The sequence below is a fragment of the Pan troglodytes genome, chromosome 2, assembly GCF_028858775.2.
Source record: "Pan troglodytes isolate AG18354 chromosome 2, NHGRI_mPanTro3-v2.0_pri, whole genome shotgun sequence".
NCBI classification, from domain to species: Eukaryota; Metazoa; Chordata; class Mammalia; order Primates; family Hominidae; genus Pan; species Pan troglodytes.
The window spans coordinates 29,587,891-29,613,610 of record NC_086015.1 but is presented as its reverse complement, the minus strand read 5'-3'; the positions used below and the strand labels follow the sequence as shown (position 1 = coordinate 29,613,610).

Here is a 25,720-nt window from a genome sequence, read left to right as displayed (position 1 = left end):
AGTGCTGGGATTACAGGCATGAGCCACCATGCTTGGCCTGAGTTTGTTTGTTTTTTTCCAAAGTCAGGATCCAAGTAAGGTCCACACATTGCATTTGGTTGATAAGTTTATTAATATAGCATTTCTCTTTTTATATTTTTTCCTTGTAATTTATTTGTTAAAGAAGTTGGGTTGTTTGTTCTGTGTAATATTCCACATTCTGGATTTTGTTAATTATATTCCTCTAGTTACATTTAATATATAGTATTTTCCTTTGCCCTTATTTTCTGTTAACTGATGGTTAAATCAGAGGCGTGATCAGATTTGGGTTACATTTATTTGGCAAAAACATTTCATAGGTAGCGTTGTGTGCTTTCATCAGGAAGCATCTAATGTCTACTTTGTCTTTAGTTGCTTATTAAGATTGATCACTTAGTATAGGTGTTGCCAGCTTGATCCATCTATTACAACTTTTCCACCAGCTTTTTACTTGATGGTTTTAAACAGACATTGATATTCATGACTCACTTTTATTTTTAAAATTGTGCAGGATTGGGTACTAGTACAGCTAAAGAAGCAAAGGAATATTTTGCTGATATGGAAAGGCATCGCATCTTGTTTAGATATGCTGGTCCTGAAGATGATGCTGCCATTACCTTGGTAATTAAGTTAATTTTTTTAAAAGCTTTTGTTAGCCATCCCCCTACCTTCTATTCCTTTCCTCCCAGTCCTGGTTCCCTATGATAAGTCTCTTTTGAATGCTCAAGCTAGTTAATTCTAATTTTTCCCCCAGATGATGCTGTGCTTGTATAAACTTCTTTAATTGAAAGACCTTAGTTTAAATGTGTTTTTGATTAAAATATTGTAAAATAACCTAATTTTCCAGAAATTAAGAATTAGTTATTGGCCACTTATACATTTTAATTTTGTAATAAAATTTATTTTATTTTTAATGTGCAAAATCGTTACCTGGAATCTTTCAGGCATTTAGTAAGAAGAAGATTGATGACAGAAAAGAATGGTTAACAAATTTTATGGAAGACCGGAGACAGCGTAGGCTACATGGCTTACCAGAGGTTAGTCTTAAAGAGTGGTGACCTGGGGGAAGAAGGAGAGAGAGACTAGAATTCATGCAGTAATAATGATAATATTGCTGTATAACTTTTCTCTTAGCAATTTTTATATGGTACTGCAACAAAGCATTTGACTTATAATGATTTCATCAACAAGGAATTGATTCTCTTCTCAAACTCAGACAATGAAAGATCTATACCATCTCTTGTTGATGGTGAGTAATGTTTATTTAAAAACCTCATTTTTTAATGTTATTTACTGTAGTTTAATTTCATGTACTTTAAGCCATCCTTATGATACATATTAAAATTCTTACTTTAAATCTTGTATATGAAGAGCTTATTCAGAGGAATTTAAGGCCTTTTTGATTTTGCTTTTGTTTTATGTTTTCATAGTGCTGAAATCTTTAATATTCCTTAATTTGAAACTTTTAAACCTTTTCCGAGTTTTTCAGGAAAATTAACTTTAAAAGTCTTAAAGCTTTTGCCCAAGTTGTCTGCAGATTTTCTAAAAAAGTAAAATGGAACTTTGATAATTTCTAAAATATTTATCAGAGATTAAATTTTAAAAAGCTTTTATTCCGTATTACCCAAAGCCTAATGCTTTAACTTAACTTGAAAAAAATTTAGGAACTATTTCTAATTTGAAAAAAATTTAGAAACTATTTCTCGTTAGTTGAAGCAGATTTTGATCTTCTATTTAGAACTTTTTTTTTTCTCATAACCTTTATGAAGTTTGTTGATCTTTGTATTGCTTGGCTTTTCTGGTAATAGCAGATGTTTCTACCTATCCCTCAAGTTCTAGCCACAAATCGCCTTTCTTCTACGAAGCCTTCCTAGCAATTCTACTCTAAATTGGTCTTAGATACCTAAACTTCTATACCAATTATTATGTACCTCTTATTTTACCTTTGTTCATTTTGCCTCTAGAATTAGATTACAAAATTTTTAAAGAAGTTGCCATATTTTATCATCCTCATGTTTTTACCATACTCTGGGTCCAGTATGATTACAGTGATAGCATATACTGAAAAGATTGTTACTGTGCTTATTGGCCTAGAGCCAGGGGTGTCTAACCTTTTGGCTTCCCTGGGCCACATTGGAAGAGGAAGAATTGTCTTGGGCCACATGTAAAAATATACTAACACTAACGATAGCTGATGAGCTTAAAACAAAAACCAACAAAAAACAAAAATAATTGCAAAAAAACCCAAAAAACAAAAATAATCGCAAAAACAAACAAACAAACGAAAAACCTCATGATGTTTTAAGAAAACTGACAAATTTGTGTTGGGCCACATGCAGCCCGTGGGCCACGGGTTGGACAAGCTTAGCCTAGAGCAAGAAGAATGGTAAGGGAGCAGAGTGATTTGCTCACATTGTTTCATGCAATCCTTATGATAACTATATTAGGAAAGTAATTATTTCTATTACTTGGATGAGGACATAGACTTACTAGTTATTTGCTTAGTCACATGGTAAATGGCCAAGTTGAGAAGAATATACAGATTAGTGAGATTCTAAAGCCTTTATTCTTCACTACCACAATAAATCGCTTTTTATAAGGGTTTTCCTGATGTGGGATACTTAGAATAGATTTCAGGCTCCTTGGTGGCATGCTGGCAATTTAGTTAGCTACAAATGGCGTTTTGGTTGTTTGAGTGTTTGGAAACTACTGTTAAAGGAGTTTGGTTGCCACTAGGTGATTCTTTAAGGCCAGAATGTTGTCTTTCAATTGGCAGTTCACTTTTGGAGTGGATGGAGATGGCATAAAAACATCTTAGTATATACCTGCAGATGGCTTTCTAGGGAAAAAAAACAAACAAAACAAACGTGTTAGTATGTACTCACTTTGTTACAGAATCTCAAGTAACAATTTTACTGGTGTTCTTGAAAAGCAAATTGTATCTTTGCTTTATTCCCCTGAATTGTTACAACTATATCTTGAAGTAACATTTTAAAAGAGCTCTTTTAAAAATAGGCTTTAAACCTGGCCAGCGGAAAGTTTTATTTACCTGTTTCAAGAGGAATGATAAACGTGAAGTAAAAGTTGCCCAGTTGGCTGGCTCTGTTGCTGAGATGTCGGCTTATCATCATGGAGAAGTAAGCATTAAGATTGGAATCAATTGAGAACTGTAATTATTGTCTTGAAGAATGATAATTACACATAGTATTTTTCCTTTAGTAAAGTCTTTGGAAATGTAAAAGAATTAAGAGAATATACAGATTAGTGAGATTCTAAAGCCTTTATTCTTCACTTGGATTTTAATTCAAGTTGGGGAGTAATTATAGAAAATTTAGAATATTAATGTTATGTTCTGCCTTCTGTTGTATAGCAAGCATTGATGATGACTATTGTGAATTTGGCTCAGAACTTTGTGGGAAGTAACAACATTAACTTGCTTCAGCCTATTGGTCAGTTTGGAACTCGGCTTCATGGTGGCAAAGATGCTGCAAGCCCTCGTTATATTTTCACAATGTTAAGGTAAATATTTGCTGATATAATGGTATAAAGTTTGATTTGATTTGGAACCAACTAACTAAATGTTCGATGGAATTATAGCTGTGGAGAGATGTGATTGTCTGGTTATTCTACTTAGAAGGTGAATGTTCCAAATTATTTGACCACAAATAGAATGAAGTCTGTTGACCTTAATTGTTATGAATTGTTGGTGAAATCAGTCCTAGTGAATTAAGGATGTTTTTCTCACCAACTTTACTCTTTAGGCTGAAGATGGGTTATGTACTTTATTTAGAGTAATAGGAAATTCTTTAAAAGTTATCAATATTAAATCAGGTAGGTAAGTACATAAGTAAAATAGGACTATTTTATTCTGGTCTTGTAACTGAGAGAAAGATGCATTTGAATAATACAGTTAGGCAAATTTTATTATTAAGCAGATGTAATCAAAATTATTAAAAATGCATTCTCTTTAAAAGATTTGTTTTTGCAGTGTGAAGTTTTTAATTATGTATAAAGTTTTCTTTCCCAAAGCCATGACATTTTTTCATTTGCTTCTTTTTGTTTTCATTAGCACTTTAGCAAGGCTACTTTTTCCTGCTGTGGATGACAACCTCCTTAAGTTCCTTTATGATGATAATCAACGTGTAGAGCCTGAGTGGTATATTCCTATAATTCCCATGGTTTTAATAAATGGTGCTGAGGGCATTGGTACTGGATGGGCTTGTAAACTACCCAACTATGATGCTAGGGAAATTGTGAACAATGTCAGACGAATGCTAGATGGCCTGGATCCTCATCCCATGGTAATTATTTGGAACTTATTATTTATTTAACAAATGATAATGCATAAACTACAAATTCCCGTCATTTTAGAAAAGTAATGGAACATTTTTATTTTAGAACATATTGTAGACCGTAAAGACCTAATTAGGGTATAATTTGATATGTGCCTACAGTAAAAAGTATAAACTTTGGAATGAGTTTTGGAGGTAAGTTTCATGGGGAGAAACTGTTTATTTAAATTTAGAAACACCTCATATTCCAGGTTTTCAAACCTCTAAACCATATATTAATAGAAAACAATCCTTTTCTGATAAAATTATGTGTAACCTTGTTTCTGTTCTCAAACTACCGCTTAATAGTTTGTAAGGATGCTTAAAAACACATTGTATTCATTAGTGTACCATTTGTAAAAAGACAGAAAACAAACTACCTTGTATATATTTTAATATATCCCCAAGGCTGGGCGTGGTGGCTCACACCTGTAATTCCAGCACTTTGGGAGGCCAAGGCGTATCGATCACCTGAGGTTAGGAGTTCGAGACCAGACTGACCAACATGGGGAAATCCCGTCTCTACTAAATATACAAAAAAAATTAGGTGTTGCTCAGGCTCACGCCTGTAATCCCAGCACTTTGGAGGCCGAGGTGGGTGGATCACCTGAGGTCAGGAGTTCTAGGCCAGCCTGACCAAACCAGGTGGAACCCTGTCTCTACTAAAAATACAAAAATTAGCCGGGTGTGCTGGAGGGCGTCTGTAATCCCAGCTACTTGGGAGGCAGAGGCAGGAGAATCGCTTGAACCCAGGAGGTGGAGGTTGCGGTGAGCCGAGATTGCGCCACTGCACTCCAGCTTGGGGAACAGAATGAGACTCCGTCTCCCAAAAAAAATAAAAAATAAAAAAAAAATAAAATCCCCATTTTTTTTTTGTTTGTTGTTTTCTTGTATCATTCACTCTGCTCAGACCTCCTCCAAGAAAAATGTCCTTCCTTCCTCCTCATGATTTAAAACTACCTGGAGAAAAGTGTATTTTTATTACCAAAATGATAATGTTTATTGTAGAAAATATAGATAAGCAAAGAGTAAAAAAATCCATAAACCCACAATATAGAGACAATATTTTGATGTATTTTTCCAAGTTTTATTTCATTTTTGTATTTTAAAGTGAAAGTTATTCTTTAGCAATAAGACATATATTCTGCTTTTTCTCTTAAATACTTCAAAGTACTTCAAAATATTTCTAACATAAGCATCAAATTTTTAATGATAGTGTTTTACTGAAATGGTTTTGGATTTTTAAATGGATTTTAGATTGTTAAGATAGTGTATTTGATCAATACATGGTTCTTATGTGCCTACTATGTGTATGAAACTGTGCTAAGTGGTGAGATAAAGAGCTATGGTTTTTATCTTTGAAAAGTTAAACAGTTGTCAAGACAAGACATCAAAGCATCAAGGCTTGAAGTTTAACAGTGACAAACGATATTGATAGTTGCTTGGTATGCCAGAAGAAATGCTATGCTATATGCTCAATTTCTTTTTTTTTTCTGAGACAGAGTCTCACTCTGTCACCCAGGCTGGAGTACAGTGGTGTGATCTTGGGTCACTGCAACCTCTGTCTCCCAGGTTCAAGTGATTCTGCTGCCTCAGCCTCCTGAGTAGATGGGGCCACAGGTGTGCGCCACCATGCCTGTCTAATTTTTGTATTTTTAGTAGAGACGGGGTTTCACTGTGTTGGCCAGGCTGGTCTCGAACTCCTGGCCTCAAGTGATCCGCCTGCTTCGGCCTCCCAAAGTGCTGGGATTACAGGCATGAGCCACTGTGCCCGGCCTATATACTCAATTTCTTAATGATAATAACGAATAAGAATTTTAGAATAGGCCAGGTGCAGTGACTCATGTCTATAATCCCAGCACTTTGGGAGGCTGAGCTGGGCAGATCACTAGCTCAGGAGTTGAAGACCAGCCTGGGCAACATGGCAAAACCCTGTCTCTACAAAAATACAAAAATTAGCTGGACATGGTGGCACGCATCTGTAACCCCAGCTACTTGGGAGGCTGAGGTGGGAGGATCCTTTGAGCCCAGGTGGTTGAGGCTGCAGTGAGCTGATATCGTGCCACTGCACTCCAGCCTGGGTGACAAAGTGGAGACCCTGTCTCAAAACAAACAAAAACTTAGAAGAGGGAGAGAGGACTTGTAATTCAGTTGGGAAGGATGAGTAAGATTTATGTAGATGAATGATGAATGGAATGGGGTTGGGCCTGACTATGTGTCAGGACTTGTGGATAGAGTGAAAGTGAGAATATTCAAAATAGTCAAACAAAATATGGGAGAAGAGTAGTGGTTTTGTAAGACAAATCATTAGAGAAAAAATTGAAAGCCAGATTGGGTCCAGACTATGAAATGCTTTCAATGTAAGGCCCAAGGAGTTTGAATTTAAAGGATATTGATCTAGGGGAGAAGTAGGTGTAGGGGAAGTAGGCTGAAAGAAAGTAGTGTTCTAGGAAGACTAGGAAAGATGATACTAACATTTTGAGATTGGAGGATGTTCAGGTTGTATGAACAGAAGCTATGAATTCAGGCTTAATTGATCAGTTGGAAAGGGACAATTGAGGATGAGAAATTCTGTTTCAGTTGTGTTAATCTGTCAATGTTAGACCATAGACTCATGGTACTGGTACTCAAGAGAGAAGTCAATGCTATTTACCTTTTTCTCTACAGCTTCCAAACTACAAAAACTTTAAAGGCACGATTCAAGAACTTGGTCAAAACCAGTATGCAGTCAGTGGTGAAATATTTGTAGTGGACAGAAACACAGTAGAAATTACAGAGCTTCCAGTTAGAACTTGGACACAGGTCAGTGTAAATATGTGATCTGCCTGAGGGAAGGGCAGTGTATTAAGCAATTTTTTCTGGTAAGGATGATTCCACCGTTGTTGGTCCTAAGCGTGCGTAGTGTTAAAAAATTCCTGTACCTTCTTTTACCCTTCAGTTGAATTTGTGCTTTGAATATTTAAATAGTATTTATATCTAAGTAGCGTAGTATGACTTATGTTAGGTAAGGCTTTTATAGACTATTATCTTTGTATTTATTTAAAATAAAAGGAGTAGAATATGACAGTGTTTTTAATTCTTGTAAATATGGTCAGTAAATTCATGTCAGCATCAGCTTTACAAATCTAAAAGTATGCATGTCATCTCTTGACAGTTCTAGTTGATGTCATCCTTTTCATACTCAGCCTTTATCTTGCCCTTTAGAGTATGAGTGGGTCAGCACCATTACTTCTTATGTCTTTTCCCACCACCGAGATCCCTATATATTGCCTTCTATACTGATTGGATAGGAGATGATAGAGATTGAGGTTTCCTTTTTAATTCCCCATGAGAGTTGAGAATTTTCAAGACTGTATGACTTGTAGTATGAGAACATGAGAGTGTGTCATGAAAAGAATCACTAATTTTTAAATCTTTTATAGGTATATAAAGAACAGGTTTTAGAACCTATGCTAAATGGAACAGATAAAACACCAGCATTAATTTCTGATTATAAAGAATATCATACTGACACAACTGTGAAATTTGTGGTGAAAATGACTGAAGAGAAACTAGCACAAGCAGAAGCTGCTGGACTGCATAAAGTTTTTAAACTTCAAACTACTCTTACTTGTAATTCCATGGTAATTTATTAGATTTACTGTTAATTTAATCTTTCTTACATGGTATAAGTCGGATTATTATAATTGGTTTCATGATGGGAGTGGCTATAGTAAGCCTGAAGGCATTTTTTTTTTTTTTTTTTTTCCCATCCTGCAGATTTGCTGAAGATTCTAGGGGCACATTTCTTTCTTCTAGTATTGTCCACTACCCTTATTCTCAACTCTGTGTTTATGCATCTGGGCTTGAAAACACAGGATACACACATCTTCACACACATTGACTAAAAGTTATGAGAGTGGTTATTGCAGGGCCTTTGTGTACTTTATGGCCATCTCTATTAGCATTTTAACTGTAGAGTACTCATAACTCTAATCTGCTTTATTAAACTTGCACATTTATCTTTATTTATACAACTGGGGAGGAAGGTAGAAACTTTAAGTGTGTGATTCAAGTTCCATTCCAAATTAGCTTTTAGATCTAAAAAAGTAAAAAAAGTTCAGCAATAGTACAGTGGCTGAGAAAAAGTGCCATAATCCGCTGAGAAAGGCTGATGGAAGAAAGAAAAAGGATAGAGAGGAGTTTGGGTGACTGGATTATAGCACAAGTAAATGTGAAAGCGAGAGAAAGGGGACAAATGCGTATACACAGAATATATGGGGGAGGAAAAACTTGAACATTTTTAAACTTAGCAATAGAATATGTATGTTTTCAGTTTGGGGAAAAATCATTTTTGTAGGTGGTTTTATGGCTACTTTAAGAGCCCTTTTTTTAAGGCCTATTTTTGTCTTTCAATATTATTCCTAAATACTTTTGTTGTTGTGAGAATTGAATTTATTGGCTTGCAGTCACCAAAGAAATATTTACAGAAATGTGCTTAATAGTCTTAGTTCTGTTTAATGGTTTTTAGGGGTAGTCTGTGTTCACACACATGCATTATGGTTATATATTATGGTTATTTTAAGTATTGTAGATGTTATATAAGTTAAAATACCAGTACAGATCTATATGATCTGCAAAGTATATGTGTTTTGCTTAGGTACTTTTTGATCATATGGGATGTCTGAAGAAATATGAAACTGTGCAAGACATTCTGAAAGAATTCTTTGATTTACGATTAAGTTATTACGGTTTACGTAAGGAGTGGCTTGTGGGAATGTTGGGAGCAGAATCTACAAAGCTTAACAATCAAGCCCGTTTCATTTTAGAGAAGATACAAGGGAAAATTACTATAGGTAAGATACAACCTTTAAAAATTTGAACATTAGTTAAAATGGAAAAAAAAACTTTATTAATAGAAGACATTTTTATCAGTAGAATATAAGCAAATACAAATTGAATCTCTTATCTTGATCCTAACTTTATTTTTCCCTCACATAGAGAATAGGTCAAAGAAAGATTTGATTCAAATGTTAGTCCAGAGAGGTTATGAATCTGACCCAGTGAAAGCCTGGAAAGAAGCACAAGAAAAGGTAATCATTTGCAGAAAAAGACATTCAGAGAAGCTTTTGAAAGCAACTTCCAAAACAAAAAAAATTCAACCCCTAAATTTTAAATTTAGTACTACTAAAGGTGCTGAGTTGTCTATTTAGAGACTAAAGTCTTCTGTTTATCCACAGAACAGATAAAGTACAGGAATTGATAGTACACACCCACCACAAAGCACTTGGCCAGTGTGACTCAACCAGAGCCTGGAGAAATGCCTCCAGGTGTGAGAAGGTAGCTCAGTCTCCTTGACCTTTTTTCCTGAGTCTGCCATTAAAAGGTGTTGTGGTGGTGGTTTTTGTGAGGTACATGTATATTATCTGGGAATCAGACTGGTTGCACCCAGAATCAGCCTATGTTCACAGTATGGCATCCAGTCACCACTCACTTGATCTGGTTTTGGTTAATACTGGGGAAGACAAGAGACAAAATGTTAATTATTATAGACAGTATTTATCAAACACCAAGCTCTGCCTCATGCTTAGATTTTTAGCCAGAGATTTAAACCCTGGAACTTCAGATTAAAAGTCTGATGTTTTATTAAGTAAGTTGCCCATTGCAGATCACAAAATAGTAATAATAGTTAAATGAATGGGATATTGAAGCTTTGAGAGTCCCCTCAATTAGCTTTTTGATGTTTTGTATAACTAAAAGAAAAATTTAAGCAACAGTACAACGTTGTGATTGAGAACAGAAATTTATTACAGAAGAGGAAGAAAAGTTGAATGATTAATTTTTTGGGTATTAGATTATTTTGTGCATATATGATTCCATAACATTAACATCTTTAAAACATAGTTATAATTGTGTGACATAACTTGAACCTTTAAACTTCCCTGTACTTGAGTTCTCAATCATAATGTTTTTGTATTTTTTATCAAACTACATTGAAATATTGCTTTTGTTTACATTTTTCAGTTTGAAGTCAATAAAAGTCATATATTAAAGTGAGTAAAATTAGACTAAGTTATATAGAATAGCAATTACATATTAAGATAATAGGCTTATTCATTATTTGAAGAAAATTCGGTAGGACAAGATGGGCGCATTCAGAGTTAAGATGATTGAAGCCCTTTGTTTTCCTCTTAATGTGTTTTATTGAACCCCAAATTATGGTTTCTACAACACTTGCCTTTCTGTATCACCGTTGGTTTAAACTATATGTTTTTTTTTAAAAAAAGTAACTAGTAAGCTGATGAATTTTTAATGCTTAGTCTTAAAAGATAAAGATTTCTACAGTGTCAGAATGTCCTTCTGGTGGAAGTAGAATTTATGGGTAAAGCCTAGCTTGATTTCAGTTATTGCATTACCACCATCAGAATTTTTTCAGCATCTTGGCCATGTGTACATTTTGGGGAGTTCAGGTAACAAAAGGAACTGCTCTTACAAGAGTGTCCTATTATACAGAGTTGGAGAAAAGAGAATTATAAAGTAGCTAATTAGAAGATTAAAGTTTTTTGTAAAGCATAATGGAATTTTGTCATTAGAACTTGCAAAGTTTATTTTTTTTTTTAATTTCTGGAAGTGTTCTTAGTCATATTTATGTTAACAGTGATAGATACACATATTCATAGAACACTTCTTAACAATACTTTGGGTGTAGTCAAAACCTAGATCTAATAGACTAGACCCACTAAATGTGGGTCTAAACAGGATTTTGTTGCATCCTAGTGATATTTTTATAGTTGTCTAACAACCTGAATACTCCATAGAAACAAGCTGTTTCATGAAGAATTTTTCAGAAGTGTAGAATTATTTATTGTAAGTTATCTAGGTACTTATTAATCATCTATCAACTCAACAATAGCATTCCTTATTTGGCTAATGTGGCTTAATCAAATTTATAGTTTTTGTTTATATAATGAAGCATCTTGCTTTGCAGTTTTAATTTTTATCTTACTTCTGAAGTACACGTAAACTGTACTTTGTGTATATACATTGTTTTGCTTACAAATTTTAATTATAAAGCTTTTTTTTTTTTTTTTCCTCTTTTGGTTACCAGAAGTAAACTTTTTGCTTTATGGAGTGTCATGGTTAACTCAGTCATTTTAAATTAAACAACTTAGATAAAATTTTATTTAATGGCTATTGTTATTTTAAAAAATTTAAAGGTGATATCACCTAAAATAACTTTTATTAAATTCATTGTATTTTGAAATTTAATATTAGCACAAAATAATTTTTTTGTTGCAGCTGTTTCTATAGACAAGGGCCTGATGAATAAAATTTCAGCAAAACCCTGACGAAATTCTTACTCTAACTCACCAACTCTTAAATTCTTAAGTGGACTTTCTCTGAGTCCTGACATGAATATTCTGGCTTTAGAGAAGTTTTTATTAAGAATTCACCCTCAGTGAGTGAATGTACCTTAACATATTTATTACAACTGTAAAATAGTTTTCATAACTGGTATTTATTTTGTATTTCAGATTGTTCATTCACTCACCAGTATAAAAATCTGACAAGATGCAGTGATAAAACATTAATTCTACTCTATTAACTTTAAAATGTGGTATCCTCTCATTTTGTTACTTAGTACCTGAGGAAATCAGTTAATTTTTCATCAGATTCCTGGATAAATAGGGATAGTGTATACCATTCCTTCTGAAGATCTTATTGTGCGTCTTTAGAAAATTTTAAACTTTTTATAAGGAAATATATTTTTATAGGTAATCCAAAATAACCCCACCATCCTGAAGATGTAGCATTTATAGTGTAGCACTTGTAGAATTTTAAACTAATTATTCAATAAAATTCAACATTAATTTGATACTATACAAGACTTTAATATACAGTTTGTTATTTTTTACAGGCAGCAGAAGAGGATGAAACACAAAACCAGCATGATGATAGTTCCTCCGACTCAGGAACTCCTTCAGGCCCAGATTTTAATTATATTTTAAATATGTCTCTGTGGTCTCTTACTAAAGAAAAAGTTGAAGAACTGATTAAACAGAGAGATGCAAAAGTATGAACTTTTGTGGGTTAAATAGTTTGAAACTATTTCAGTGTTATCTGTATCTTTTTCTTTTTCCAAAAATAAGTATTTTGATTTATCCTTCATATGTTTTAAAACTATTGAATGTTTAAACTGTACTTTTTTATTATAGGGGCGAGAGGTCAATGATCTTAAAAGAAAATCTCCTTCAGATCTTTGGAAAGAGGATTTAGCGGCATTTGTTGAAGAACTGGATGTAGGTTAAGTCTCTATTAAAATTTATTTGGAAAAGTAATGTTTATGAACAAGAATGAAATTCTTTTAAGTGATCTTAAAGTTTTCTTTAACTCTGTGAAGGTTAATATGTTTATAAGTTGAGTTAGGCTTAAGCTTCTAGTTATGTGAAGTTATAAATAACTTCTTGTATGGAGGAATTTAAATGCTATGAAATTGAAATTTAGAATAAATTAAATCTGCTTTCAATTAGTTAAAAATTTTTAACTGATTTTTAGATTAAATAATTGATTCAGTTTAATGTTTTCCTGGAAAGAGGTAAGGCTAATATGTGTGTATAATTGAATGTAAGTACTTTGATTTTAGGAGTAGAATGATAGTCTCTGCATTTATAACAGACATTTCAATATTTGATTGTTATAGTTTTTTCCAAGTAGAATTCTAATTTAAAAAATAAAAAAAATGTAGAGATATAAAAAGCACACCTTTTCTAAAATTGCCCAATTAAAATATTGGAATTAATGGTAGCATTATGAATACCTGATTTTTGAGTAGCAAAATGTAAAATACCATTTATTACTCATATTACTTTTTTTTTTAAAAGTTGCTTTGTTGATTTATTGTCTACATGCTCTACTTTTACTTCAGTGGTCTAAGTCAGAATTAGAACTCTTAAGAACAAGTGTGGTAAATTAGCTGCCTAAAAGAATTTAGAATTTTTTAGTGCTATTTTTCTAGGCTCCCTCAACGATCTTTCAAGTGCTGCAGTGTGAGTCTTCCTTTTTTTGTGCTTTCCGTATATTGTTCATTAATTAGTTTTTTTGCACATTGTTTCCTGCTGAGTTATAATTTATTTAAAAATTATTCATTAAAAATGAAGCCATCATATATTAAAAGAAAAATTATTCCTAATATTATTGATATCCTGATATTGCTTTAAATTTGGTCACTAATATAGTGAAACACAGGAAACTTTTGTGGTTATGCCTGTACATTTCCTCACTATTGAAAAGTCGTCATTCAAAACAACCCTAGCAAAAAATACTCTTTCACTTTTAATTTATCATCTTATTTTATTATTTGACAATTAATGAAATAGGTCCAAACAACTTATTTAAATTCTGGATGTATTTATTTTTAACATTTAAAAAGATTTAGACTTAAATTTCATGTCTCTCTGTATCATTTAAAGTCTAATGATAACATTAATTGAATATCTATTGTACACTGGCACAGCCTTCTATGTAATGCTTAGAGTGACCCTCACCACAACTTCAAATGAATGAGGTTATCATTAACCTGTATTATACAGATAAGGATCCTGAAGCTTGGAGAGGTTAAGTCACTTTCTTAGGAATTATGTCATTATAGAATTACTCATCTTCTCAGACACCCACTTTCCTCATCTATAAAATGGGGATCACAGGATTTTTTAAATGCCTAGCACATGATGGATGCTCTATAAATTATCTGGCTTTTTTTTTTTTTTTTTTTGAGACCGGGTCTTGCACTGTCACCCAGGCTGGAGTGCAGTGGCACAATCATGGCTCATTGCAGCCTCAACCACTTGGGCTCAAGCAGTCCTCCTACCTTAGTCTCCTGAGTAGCTGGGACATGTGTGCCACCACATCTGGCTAAGTTTTGTATTTTTGTGTAGAGATGAGGTTTTGTTATGTTGCCTAGGCTGGTGTCAAACTCCTGGGCTCAAGTGATCCACCTACCTCAGCCTCACAAAGTGCTGGGATTACAGGTGTGAGCCACTGCAACTGGCCTCTGTTATTTCCTGAGGATACATAACTAGTAAGTGGAAGTGCAGTTGAAATCCAGAACTATCTGATTTCAAAGCTTGGGTAATTTCTATTAAACTGTTGTGCTACAAAGATCTTTTAAAAAAATCTCTAAAGAAATGTCATTTTTTCCTTGTGCCTTTCAAAGCTTATTTTAAGGAATAATTCTGGTAAATGCAAAATCTAGGATATTAATCATGATTATATCCTAATTTATCATTACATAGACCTGCCTAAGTTCAATCTAACTATATTGGCACTTTTAACTTCTCATACTTTCTGACTTTAATTTACATTTAGGAGGTTTTTTTTCATATTTTCTATTACGACTAAAGCAATAGAAAAAAATAGCTTCATACTTATTAGCAGAACTGCCTTTGTATATGATTTGCTAGGATTTTGATGATACTAGGTTATCAGAGGTCTTGATTCCATAATATATCACGGGATCCAAGAATTGGCAGAGACTTCTTAGGTCATTTAGTCACTATTGCCCCCTCGTATTACAAATGGGAAACTAGTTAGATGAATTGGGATTACAATCCAGGTCTTCTGATTTAGAATTCTTTATTTTTTTTCCATTATTTAATCTTGAATTAGATAAGTTAAAAGGAAAGCTTTATTCTTTACTGAGTGAATAACATTTGTTTCAGTATTTTATGAAGTAGTGACTATCTTTTCTAAGAAGTTGTTTATGTTCCTTCTGCCTTATGATTATACTTTAGAAAGTGGAATCTCAAGAACGAGAAGATGTTCTGGCTGGAATGTCTGGAAAAGCAATTAAAGGTAAAGTTGGCAAACCTAAGGTGAAGAAACTCCAGTTGGAAGAGACAATGCCCTCACCTTATGGCAGAAGAATAATTCCTGAAATTACAGCTATGAAGGCAGATGCCAGCAAAAAGTTGCTGAAGAAGAAGAAGGTATGACATACCTCTTGTCATTGATAGACTCATTTCTATAATGAAATATATGTATAATTTAAAAAATTTTAATGCGTGTTTAAATCATGCTTTGCTTTATTCAAAATATATTTCAATGGTAATAGGAAATCCTTCTATGACAGCAGTTGATCTATAGAAGGAAAACATATTGGTAAAGGATCACATATTGTAAAGAGCTACTTAATTCAGCTTTTAAAATGAGAAATAGAAACACTCCACTCAGCTGCCTTCTAAGTTAAAATCTTGGAAGCCGGCCGGGCACGGTGGCTCACGCCTGTAATCCCAGCACTTTGGGAGGCTGAGGCGGGCGGATCACGAGGTCAGGAGGTCAAGACCATCCTGGCAAACATGGTGAAACCCCGTCTCTACTAAAAAATACAAAAAATTAGCTGGGTGTGGTGGTGGGCGCCTGTATCACAGCTACTTGGGAGGCTGAGGCAGGAGAATGGTGCGAACCCGGGAGGCGGAGCTTGCAGTGAGCCGAGATTGTGCCACTGCACTCCAGCCTGGTTGACAAGAGTGAGACTCCATCTCAAAAAAAATAAATAAATAAATAAAAATCTTGGAAGCCAAAACAAAACAAAACAAAAACCTTCAAAAACCCAACCATAAGTATATCAACTTTAAAGTATAAACTTTAGTGCTACATCATAATCCATTAGAGAAGACTTAGAGTGGGAAAGGGTCTGTTTGGCTTACAAAGTACTCTGTCATCTTTTACTATTTACTTGTGTTTGTCCTTAAACTACTAAGCACATCCTGTGTCATTGGCACTGATAGGTGCTATTGAGGATTAAAAAAAAAAAAATGGCATTGACCTAACCTCAAGCAGGATTGACCAGAGTTAGCCGGAAGAAGGAAACATCAGAAAAAATGTTCAGAGCTGAGGAAACAGGGTGCATGTTGGTCTTAGAGAGGCTAATGTTTTTGGACAGGTTGATTTTTACAATCCAGAAAGTATACGTTTAGATGTGTCCAACAAGTAGGTGGGAATATAGCCTCATTCTTACTAGAGCTTGGAAAATGAGCCTAAAGAGCTAGAGTTAGAGATTGGAGAGTTCTCTGTGCAGAGCTAATATTTGAAGCGTAGGTGCATTTTGACACCAGAGTAGCCTTTCTCTTCTGTTCTGATAAACTCAGGTCTCTACTACTTTCCTCTTACTTGGCTCCCCACGGCACACAGGTTCATTTACCCAGATACTCTTGCCTGTCTCCCTCGGAAGATGGTTTCTTTTCAGTTGGCATTTGTCAGATTCATTTCTCAGCATTCTTTTCTCTACCTTATATGGTCCCCTCAAGTAACCTTATCTATGCCCAGAGCTTATTCCATTCATACTGATGGCCCCTAAATCTGTGTTCCTAAGCTATAATGCTTTCAGGAGTGCCAAGCTCATAGCCACTTGAATGCTTGAAGCCCATCAAACTCAGCATGTCTGAAACTGGACTCATTATCCTGATTTCAAAATCTGTTCTTTGCCTTCTCCCAGTTAATGACACTATCAGCCATCAATGATATAAGCCAAAAACCTGGGAGTTTTGTCATTTAATCAGTAACTAAGTCCTATTGACTGCCTACTAAGTAATTCCAAAATCCACCCCCTTATCTTGGTCCCCATTTGACATTGCCTTAGAATTTTGTGTTTTCTCTGAGATACTTTAAAGTGGTCCTCTTAACTCTCTCAGTTTCTAGTCATTTAATCATGATTTCTCCCCTTTTCTACTTCATTCCTTTAAGTTCTATATTTTACTACTAGAATGAAAATTCTAAAAAGTCAGTCTGATTGTTACGCTTAAAAATCTTCAGTGACTCCCCACTGACTATGCACAAATTCTTGGTATACAGTGTTAGCACCTGTATGCCTCTGTGTGTTTCTCCTCCTGGCTACTTTGTTCTCACTTTTCCTTGAGTTCTAGCAGACTATTACATTTAAAAACCTAATTCTTTAAACATTTAATTCCTGTTAGATGGCTTTGTGCCTTCTGCCCGGGATGCCCTTCCCTCCTTAATTCCCACCTGGCAAACCTATGTGATTCCTTTAGAACTCAGTCAGAAAAGGTACTTCTCCATGGAGACTTTTTTGACCCTGCCTTGAGCAGAGTTTCTCACTTCTCCCCTTGGGCCATGGCTGTACCAGCCTCTATATTTGTTATTTGTATTGTAATGACTCATCCTTGTTGTGTGCCTCTGTGTTTTTTGTTTTTGTTTTTTTACCCCATGGTCTTAGGGTTGGGGTCTACCTTACAGTGCCTAGCAGTGCAAGACACATGTTACTTATTTTCCTTCAATAATTTGAAGATTTTTTTTTTTTTTTTTGAGACAGAGTTTCGCTTTTGTTTCCCAGGCCAGAGGCTCACCGCAATCTCTGCCTCTCAGATTCAAGCAATTCTCCTGCCTCAGCCTCCTGAGTAGCTGGGGTTACAGGATTTTTTAATGGTATATAAAGGCCTGCCTGAGCTATAGGAACTTATTTTGCAGGTACCTTTTAGCTAGTGGTCTGGAAATCCGTCTGATAATCAAAAGCTGCCTTCTTATTTTTTATGGTTGCTTCTAAGTAGCTGTCATTTCACTGAATGTACTGGAAAATTAAGAGTTATATGCAATATTATTTACTATAGATAAGTGAAGTAAAACATGGTCTGATCAAAGTCAGCTGTTAGGACCTCATCAGAATCACTGTTTTTAAATTTACCTGATTTGAAGGAGCTATCTGTTGATTGAAACTATCTCTAAAATATGTGATGTTTTTATTTTTACTCGTGGCTTGATTTTCTTTTTATTATGTAGGGTGATCTTGATACTGCAGCAGTAAAAGTGGAATTTGATGAAGAATTCAGTGGAGCGCCAGTAGAAGGTGCAGGAGAAGAGGCATTGACTCCATCAGTTCCTATAAATAAAGGCCCCAAACCCAAAAGGGAGAAGAAGGAGCCTGGTGAGAAATGATTATAGTTTTGCATGTGTGTGAGAGAAAAAATATTTGTATAGAGTATTACTAGATTCTTTTGATTGTGCTCTTTTTCTGGTAGTTGAAATAATGCCTTCAATTTTCATAAACGTTTATTTTGTAATGAACTTTTCATTATAACAATTTTATTTTTACTAATGACATTTCTATAAATATGGATACATACCTTATTGCTATTCTTTTGCTTTAGGTACCAGAGTGAGAAAAACACCTACATCATCTGGTAAACCTAGTGCAAAGAAAGTGAAGAAACGGAATCCTTGGTCAGATGATGAATCCAAGTCAGAAAGTGATTTGGAAGAAACAGAACCTGTGGTTATTCCAAGAGATTCTTTGCTTAGGAGAGCAGCAGGTATTGTAACACATTTAATATTACTGTATATTATAGTTTAACCTATACGTTGGTATTGTTAGTATTATCAGTGTTGTTTAAGTACTAAGCCATTAGTATTTCAGAAGTTAAAGTTAGGAAGAAGGAAAAAATTGCCTTATAGAACGGTCTTTCTAGCAAAGTTGGACATAAATTTCTCTAAAGTGAATCATGTTTCTTTCCTGATTTTTATTATAAAGTTTGGTTTATATTCCTTCCACAGTTTTAAGATGTTTGGGAAAAAATGTACCTTGCCACAATACCAGCAATGATAGATCTATTAATATTAGAAGTGCTTTGTGGTTTTGTTTTTGTTTGGTTTTCTACCCCTTATATCATGAAAAATTTCCTCCCGCTTTAAAAGTCTGAGTACATAGCTCTCTTTTAGATAATGATAGTTGTACGGGTGAACTGCAGAATCCCATTTTGCTGTTATAATAATATAGTACTTATAAGAATATAATTTGATCCTTTCTGAATTTTCATTAAGGAGAAGTGTTGAAGTTATTAACATCTAGTGAGTTCTCTATTTTGTACATTCTTCTGAAATTTCGTTATTTGAAAATTTGTCCTAATTTATTAAAATGAATGATACAACATTGTGGGTGTTTACCTCTGGGAAGTACATTTTTAATTATATATCAGACCTTAAATTCTTTGGTTCTGTAATCACCAAGTGATTGAATTTCTTTCCCTAGTGTACATAGGTAGCATAATATAGGTGAATCTTTAATACGAGTAATTTAAGTTATATGAAAATGGTTTATTACATTAAATGCTTTAAAACTGTATTTACATACATCAAAAGTGAAGTGCAAAATTAACATCCAAGTAATTTAAAAATTTTATTCCATAATACATGCTAGAAATTATAATCAAACATACTTGCTATATGGCAATATGCCTTTCACGATAATTGGTATCTTTTTATGCATTGTATTATTGTTTTGTGAATATATTGAGGTCTTTATGTCTCCTGTCTTTTCTCATTCATCTAAAAAATTACTGTCTTTGTTATTTCATAGTAAAACTAACTCTGAAGAGAAGATAGAAGTTTTTATCCAAAAAGTTAAGAGAAAGTTTAGGTGTCGGTACTGTGGCTCACGCCTGTAATCTCAGCACTTTGGGAGGCTGAGGAGGGAGGATCACTTGAGGTCAGGAGTTCAAGACCAGCCTGGGTAACATGGCAAGACCCTGTGTCTAAAACAATTTTTTTAAAAAAATCAGCCAGGAATGGTGGCACACCTGTAGTCCCAGCTACTCAGCAGGCTGAGGGGTGAGGATTGCTTGAGCCCAGGAGTTTGAGGCTGCAGTGAGCTATGATCATACCACTGCATTTCCTGCCCAGGCAGCAGAACAAGACTCTGTGTCAAAAAAACAAGAAAGTTTAGCACTTTTAAAATAACTGTAAAATTTGTTGTTTGTGATTGCAAATATGGGAAACATTGTATTTGTTGTCATTTGTGTAATGGCTGTATGAGACAAGGCCATATTGACTACTTTCCTCAGTGTTTTTGATTAATTATTAAGTATATCAATAAGTACATTAGTTTATGCTCTCCTAACATGCACAGTATTATGTGGTAGCCTCCTGGAAAGTGTAAGACAGACATTAACACTACCAAATAACTAAGGCCAAAGTTGTTGGCTTTTATTCTGTAAATGCTTGCTTTTATTTCTTATGGTATTTTTAGAGATGGTTGGAATATACTTCAAATGCTTTATCAGTAATAATAATTCATGTATACAAAGCTAGGATTTGAGTTTAACATTCATTTTTATTTTTCTTCCTAGCCGAAAGACCTAAATACACATTTGATTTCTCAGAAGAAGAGGATGATGATGCTGATGATGATGATGATGACAATAATGATTTAGAGGAATTGAAAGTTAAAGCATCTCCCATAACAAATGATGGGGAAGATGAATTTGTTCCTTCAGATGGGTTAGATAAAGATGAATATACATTTTCACCAGGCAAATCAAAAGCCACTCCAGAGTAAGTAATGCTATTTAGTGATGTGGTATAGTTAGTTGTTGTAAACATTTGCCAAAGATATTATAGTGAGCTCTTCTAAGAAATTGTTATCATTCTAGGCAAGTTCTTCTTCATGAAGGAATCAATCTTGTTAATATTGCAGCTGTTCCCATCACAGTTGCTGTAGTTTAAAGGAAGGATTGGCAAACTTTTTCCATAAAGGGCTCAATAGTAAATGTTTTAGGCTTCGTGGGCCATATTGTTTCTATCACAACTACTTAATGCTGCCATTCTAGTAAAAAAGCAGCCATAAATGATATGTAAATAAATCAGTGTAGCCATGTTCCAGTAAAATATTGTTTACAAAAATAGGCAGCAGGTCCATGGGATATAGTTGGACAACCCCTAGTTTTGAGAAAAGTTACTAAGTCCTTAGAATTGGGAGGTTTGTTTCTTCCCTAAATTTGGCCTTGATAGATTTTTCTTGGTTTTGGTGAGCGTGAATACATCTGGGATTTGAGGTTTGTGAACTATTTTAGATGTTTTTTTAAAGTATTTTCTCACCTATTACAATTGGCCTTCACCAGATCCTGAAATAATTGCCCACCTGTAGTCTTGAATTAGAAATAGGATTGTTGCCTGGTGTGATGGGGATTCTGTCTTTTTCCTTGGGATTTTGTCCATAGTTTGCTGATCTTAAATTCTGGAATGGTTATTTCTGTCAACTGTAGAATTTGGTTTAAGAATTTGGTTAAGTATTCAAAGTATTTTGAATAACTTTAAACCATTGCTTAGTTTCCACTCTTTTTTATATTAAATAATTGATTTGTATGGTGTCTGTGTGTATACGTGGTATGTGCACATGGATCATGGGTATGTGTGCACACTTTTACACATAAGAGAGAAAGAGTTTTATTACCCTGTCTTTAACAGAGAAAGAGAAAGAAATGAAAACTAAAGTTTTGTTCTGTGATTATAATCCTGCAGTAAATGTTATATATAATTTATCAGGATTGAAATCAGATATTTAAATTGTATCCTCTGTGGTGTTTATTTTCTTTCTAATAGAAAATCTTTGCATGACAAAAAAAGTCAGGATTTTGGAAATCTCTTCTCATTTCCTTCATATTCTCAGAAGTCAGAAGATGGTATGTTCATTTAGTCTTTTCATTGGTTATTGTATTATTGCTTTTAGTGGTGGAGAGAAAACAGTAAATAAATCGTTAGGTCATGATTTAACTTCAGAATTTTTAATGAGTAGGAAACTTCCTTTTTATATTTTGCTCAAGATAATAAGGCTTCTTTACTTTTTCTGAGGTGATTCCTAACTAATTGGTCAAAATAGGCATTATGGAAGCATTTAGGTGGACAGGCAAATGCTTGTCTGTGTTTATGGGTGTGAGTGTATGTGTAGTGTTTTAATGAGAGAAAAGAAATAATGAAATTTTGAAAGCTTGAAATTTGATTTTCATGGCAATGTGAATGTATATACGACAGTTTTCTAAATCTGTAAGGGCACCAGTGTGATGCAGATTGGTTGTTACCTGCGAGATTAAAACCGTCATAAGAACAAATTTAATCAGTGTATATACTTCTTGTTTCGTATTTTTTTTGTGTGTGGAATTTTTAAGATCACTTAATTGATTCGCTATCATTTTTTAATACACACATCTATACATTTAGACATATTTGGTACATGTTCTATATGTATAGGTACTCATTTTTGACAGTGTGTCAAAAGAGTTGTGTAAACATATTTATTTACCTCCAAGTAGCTATTTTAAAAGTTTGTGCTATGGTGTTAGGGAAGAACGCATTACACTAATTTGAGTGCAAAAGTAAACTGAAGGTAAGCCTGTCTGCCTTTTAAATTAGTCTTCAAAAATTTATTTAAAAATAGGAATACTTACTATTCTTTTAGATTTAAACATTATTACTGATATTCCTGAAATGGTTAATAGTATTATTTGTGTAGGTACTAAAATAATACAGTGGGACATTTTCATATCTCATTTTAAAATAACTTGGCAGCATGTATTTTTGAATTGGTCAGTTATGTTTTAAATATTTAGCATTTGGGACTTTTAATTTTTACTACTTTATGCACTTCTGTGTTATTTCACCACATAGTTAACATTTTTGGTGTATAACTGATATATTTTATTTTTAGCTGTTTGTATATTGTGGATTATTTGGTCACAAAATAGTAACATAAGATCAATTGTCTAGCTAAAGGGAAGTCATCAGTTAAAAGAGTCAAAATTTACTGAGATCTTTATAACATCTCTTTACTAAAAGAAGGCTTTGCACTTTTTAGATTCAGCTAAATTTGACAGTAATGAAGAAGATTCTGCTTCTGTTTTTTCACCATCATTTGGTCTGAAACAGACAGATAAAGTTCCAAGTAAAACGGTAGCTGCTAAAAAGGGTATGTACTTATATTTGATTGAGTTAAGCATTGGATAGAGATAGTTAATGTAAAAGGAAATGTAATTTAATTTGAAACTATTTGCATTTTTTATCATAAAACAATTAAGAAGTATAAGTGCTTATAAGGAGAACCTCTCGTTTTCTAGCCATCTGAGGGCGTTAATAAAATTTCTGTAAGACTTAATTTTAAAGCTGTTGTAATTATAAAATAATCCCATGCATTACTATCTAAAGATAGCTTTCTAGAAAAGCTCCCTTGTGGTTAGGTTGTAATGGAGATTAAAATTTTGTCTTGCTAGTAGCTTGCTTCTGTTATCTATGTTGATCATGACTCAACTCCTTACGTGGAGGGATTGGTCAGCTCAGTTGAGGTCCTCTTTTTCTATGTGAGTCATGCAGCTTCTCTCTTTTTCACAGCCTTAGATTGGCCACAAAACACTTTGAGTTGATTAATGAATCTCTTACTAGTACCAAGATATATGTACCTTGGTCTTTTTGAAAGAGGTCAGTATTTGTGCTTTGTGTTTGAAGGATGACACTTAAAAAAAACCCCACAAATCTAATTGAGATGTGTGCTATTTAAGACAGCAAGTAAATAATATGGATTGTTCCCTCAAGGATTTTAAAAATTCACAACAGACAACATCATTACAGACACATGTATTGAATGTAGCAGAACAACAATTTTGAAAAGTCCTGCTTATTCTGAATGCAGTAGAACCATATTGAGAAATTGGTTATTTACAAGAATCTCTGTAGCCAACACACTGGGTGACCTACCCATGTCGCTTACCACTTAGTGCATATTGGGCAATATCTGCCTTTCTTTGCCTGAGGACTTCCTCTTTGCCACTGTGCTGGAATATTAACACTCCCCTGCTCCCAGCTGCCTTTAACTAGCAGATTGAGGAAAGTTGGTCTATAAATATCTCAGTGTCCTTGCCTCTCATGTGAGCCAACTGTGGGATGTGTGTTTCACACTGGCACTCAAAAATTTCTTATGGAATTAAGCTCCTAGAGTGATGATTGGCTTGGTAACTTACCTATTACTGGCTGCCTTCTCTTCATTGTCTCATTTTTGTCTCCCCTTCCTTTATCTCTCAAATAAATACTTATACTTGAATCCTTACTCTAGGATTAGGCAGATTGGCCCAAATCTGGGGAACCCACATTGAGATGGACCCTATAATTTCTCTTTTTTAAAAAAACAATCAGGCTGGGCGCAGTGGCTCACACCTGTAATCCCAGAACTCTGGGAGGTCGAGGCAGGCAGATCACTTGAGGTCAGGAGTTTAAGACCAGCCTGGCCAACATGGCAAAACCCCATCTCTACTAAAAATACAAAAATTAGCCTGGTGTGGTGGCGTGTGCATGCCTGTAGTCCCAGCTACTCAGGAAGCTGAGGCACAAGAATCGCTTGAACTTGGGAGGCAGAGGTTGCAGTGAGCTGAGATGGCACCACTGCACTCCAGCCTGGACGGTAGAGTGAGACTCCATCTCAAATAACAACAACAGAACAATCAAAAAGCACCTTTAAAAAATAATCTTCATATGCGCATCTTATAAACACCCTGAAAACTTGGGAGCCGTATTACTTCCTGAAACATACCCCGTTTCCTTCATCAAACTGTTCACCCATATTTAACCTAATGAGTTTAGCATGACTAAAAAGCTAGAATATCATGGTACCTATTCTACTTGCTTCCTTCTTCAGTAGCTGAACTGGCCTTGTCTAAGTTGAATAGGTAGACTGCCTGTGTGGTGTGATTTCAGGGACCCCAGCAAGTCCTCAGCTTTCCTTTAGCCTCCCTTACAAAATATAATTCCAATAAAATATCATTTCAAGAAGAGGATGCATCATATCCCTCTGTGGGATTGTCTGTGTTAACTCCAAATTGCATATGTTACACAAGTTAAATTCTGTAGTTCCAATAGTTTACAGCAGAAAGGCAGCTATAAGTACTCAGATATCTGACCTGTTTGCCTGGTAGAATTGAAAGTGCCATGTAACTCCAAGCCAAGGAAAAAAAGTGGTTCCTAGAACACCTGGCTAAGTTTATACTCCCTGCTAGGAGCTGCCCTGTGGTTCTTGTGGTAGATATAGTCATGAAGACTCAGGTGGGAAAAGCCACACAATCTGGGTGCCACTTTCCTAGGGCTCCTCCTGCTCTTGGCTAATGAGGGGCCTTATTTGTAGTGTCTCAAATTGCGACTGGAATACATTTTCCATAGAATCAGTGTAGGTTTTTTTTTTTTTTTTTTAAACAAAGTCTACAGTTAATATATTTTCTTCCAAATTAGGTTTTCTTAATTACAAAAAGTGATTTATCAGTTTTTTTCTTTTTTCTTTTTTTTTTTTTTTTTTTTGAGACAGAGTCTTGCTCTGTCACCAAGGCTAGAGTGGAGTAGCATGATCTTGGCTCACGGCAACCTCCCTTGCCTGGGTTCAAGCGATTCCTCTGCCTCATCCTCCCAAGTAGCTGCGACTACAGGCACACGCCACCTCACTGGGCTAATTTTTTGTATTTTTAGTAGAGATGGGGTTTCACCATGTTGGGCAGGCTGGTCTCGAACTCCTGACCTCCAGTGATCCGCCTGCCTTGGCCTCCCAAAGTTCTGGGATTACAGGTGTAAGCCACTGCAAC

General features: G+C 34.6%; 1 protein-coding gene across 2 annotated transcripts in view; it reads left to right on the top strand.

Moving 5' to 3' along the window:
- The window catches only part of TOP2B (DNA topoisomerase II beta), a 66,789-nt gene that overhangs the window by 36,945 nt on the left and 4,124 nt on the right, over window positions 1-25,720 (top strand). For both annotated transcript variants that reach the window (XM_016940585.4, XM_009445032.5), the window contains exons 16-33: window positions 530-639; window positions 963-1,055; window positions 1,153-1,267; window positions 3,034-3,155; window positions 3,389-3,537; window positions 4,088-4,319; window positions 7,017-7,151; window positions 7,772-7,972; window positions 8,989-9,184; window positions 9,330-9,421; window positions 12,247-12,402; window positions 12,545-12,628; window positions 15,119-15,313; window positions 18,120-18,264; window positions 18,488-18,649; window positions 20,462-20,666; window positions 21,714-21,793; window positions 22,963-23,073. In XM_016940585.4, the coding sequence (XP_016796074.2) occupies window positions 530-639; window positions 963-1,055; window positions 1,153-1,267; window positions 3,034-3,155; window positions 3,389-3,537; window positions 4,088-4,319; window positions 7,017-7,151; window positions 7,772-7,972; window positions 8,989-9,184; window positions 9,330-9,421; window positions 12,247-12,402; window positions 12,545-12,628; window positions 15,119-15,313; window positions 18,120-18,264; window positions 18,488-18,649; window positions 20,462-20,666; window positions 21,714-21,793; window positions 22,963-23,073 (2,583 nt within the window). The remainder of the gene's footprint in view (window positions 1-529; window positions 640-962; window positions 1,056-1,152; window positions 1,268-3,033; window positions 3,156-3,388; window positions 3,538-4,087; window positions 4,320-7,016; window positions 7,152-7,771; window positions 7,973-8,988; window positions 9,185-9,329; window positions 9,422-12,246; window positions 12,403-12,544; window positions 12,629-15,118; window positions 15,314-18,119; window positions 18,265-18,487; window positions 18,650-20,461; window positions 20,667-21,713; window positions 21,794-22,962; window positions 23,074-25,720) is intronic.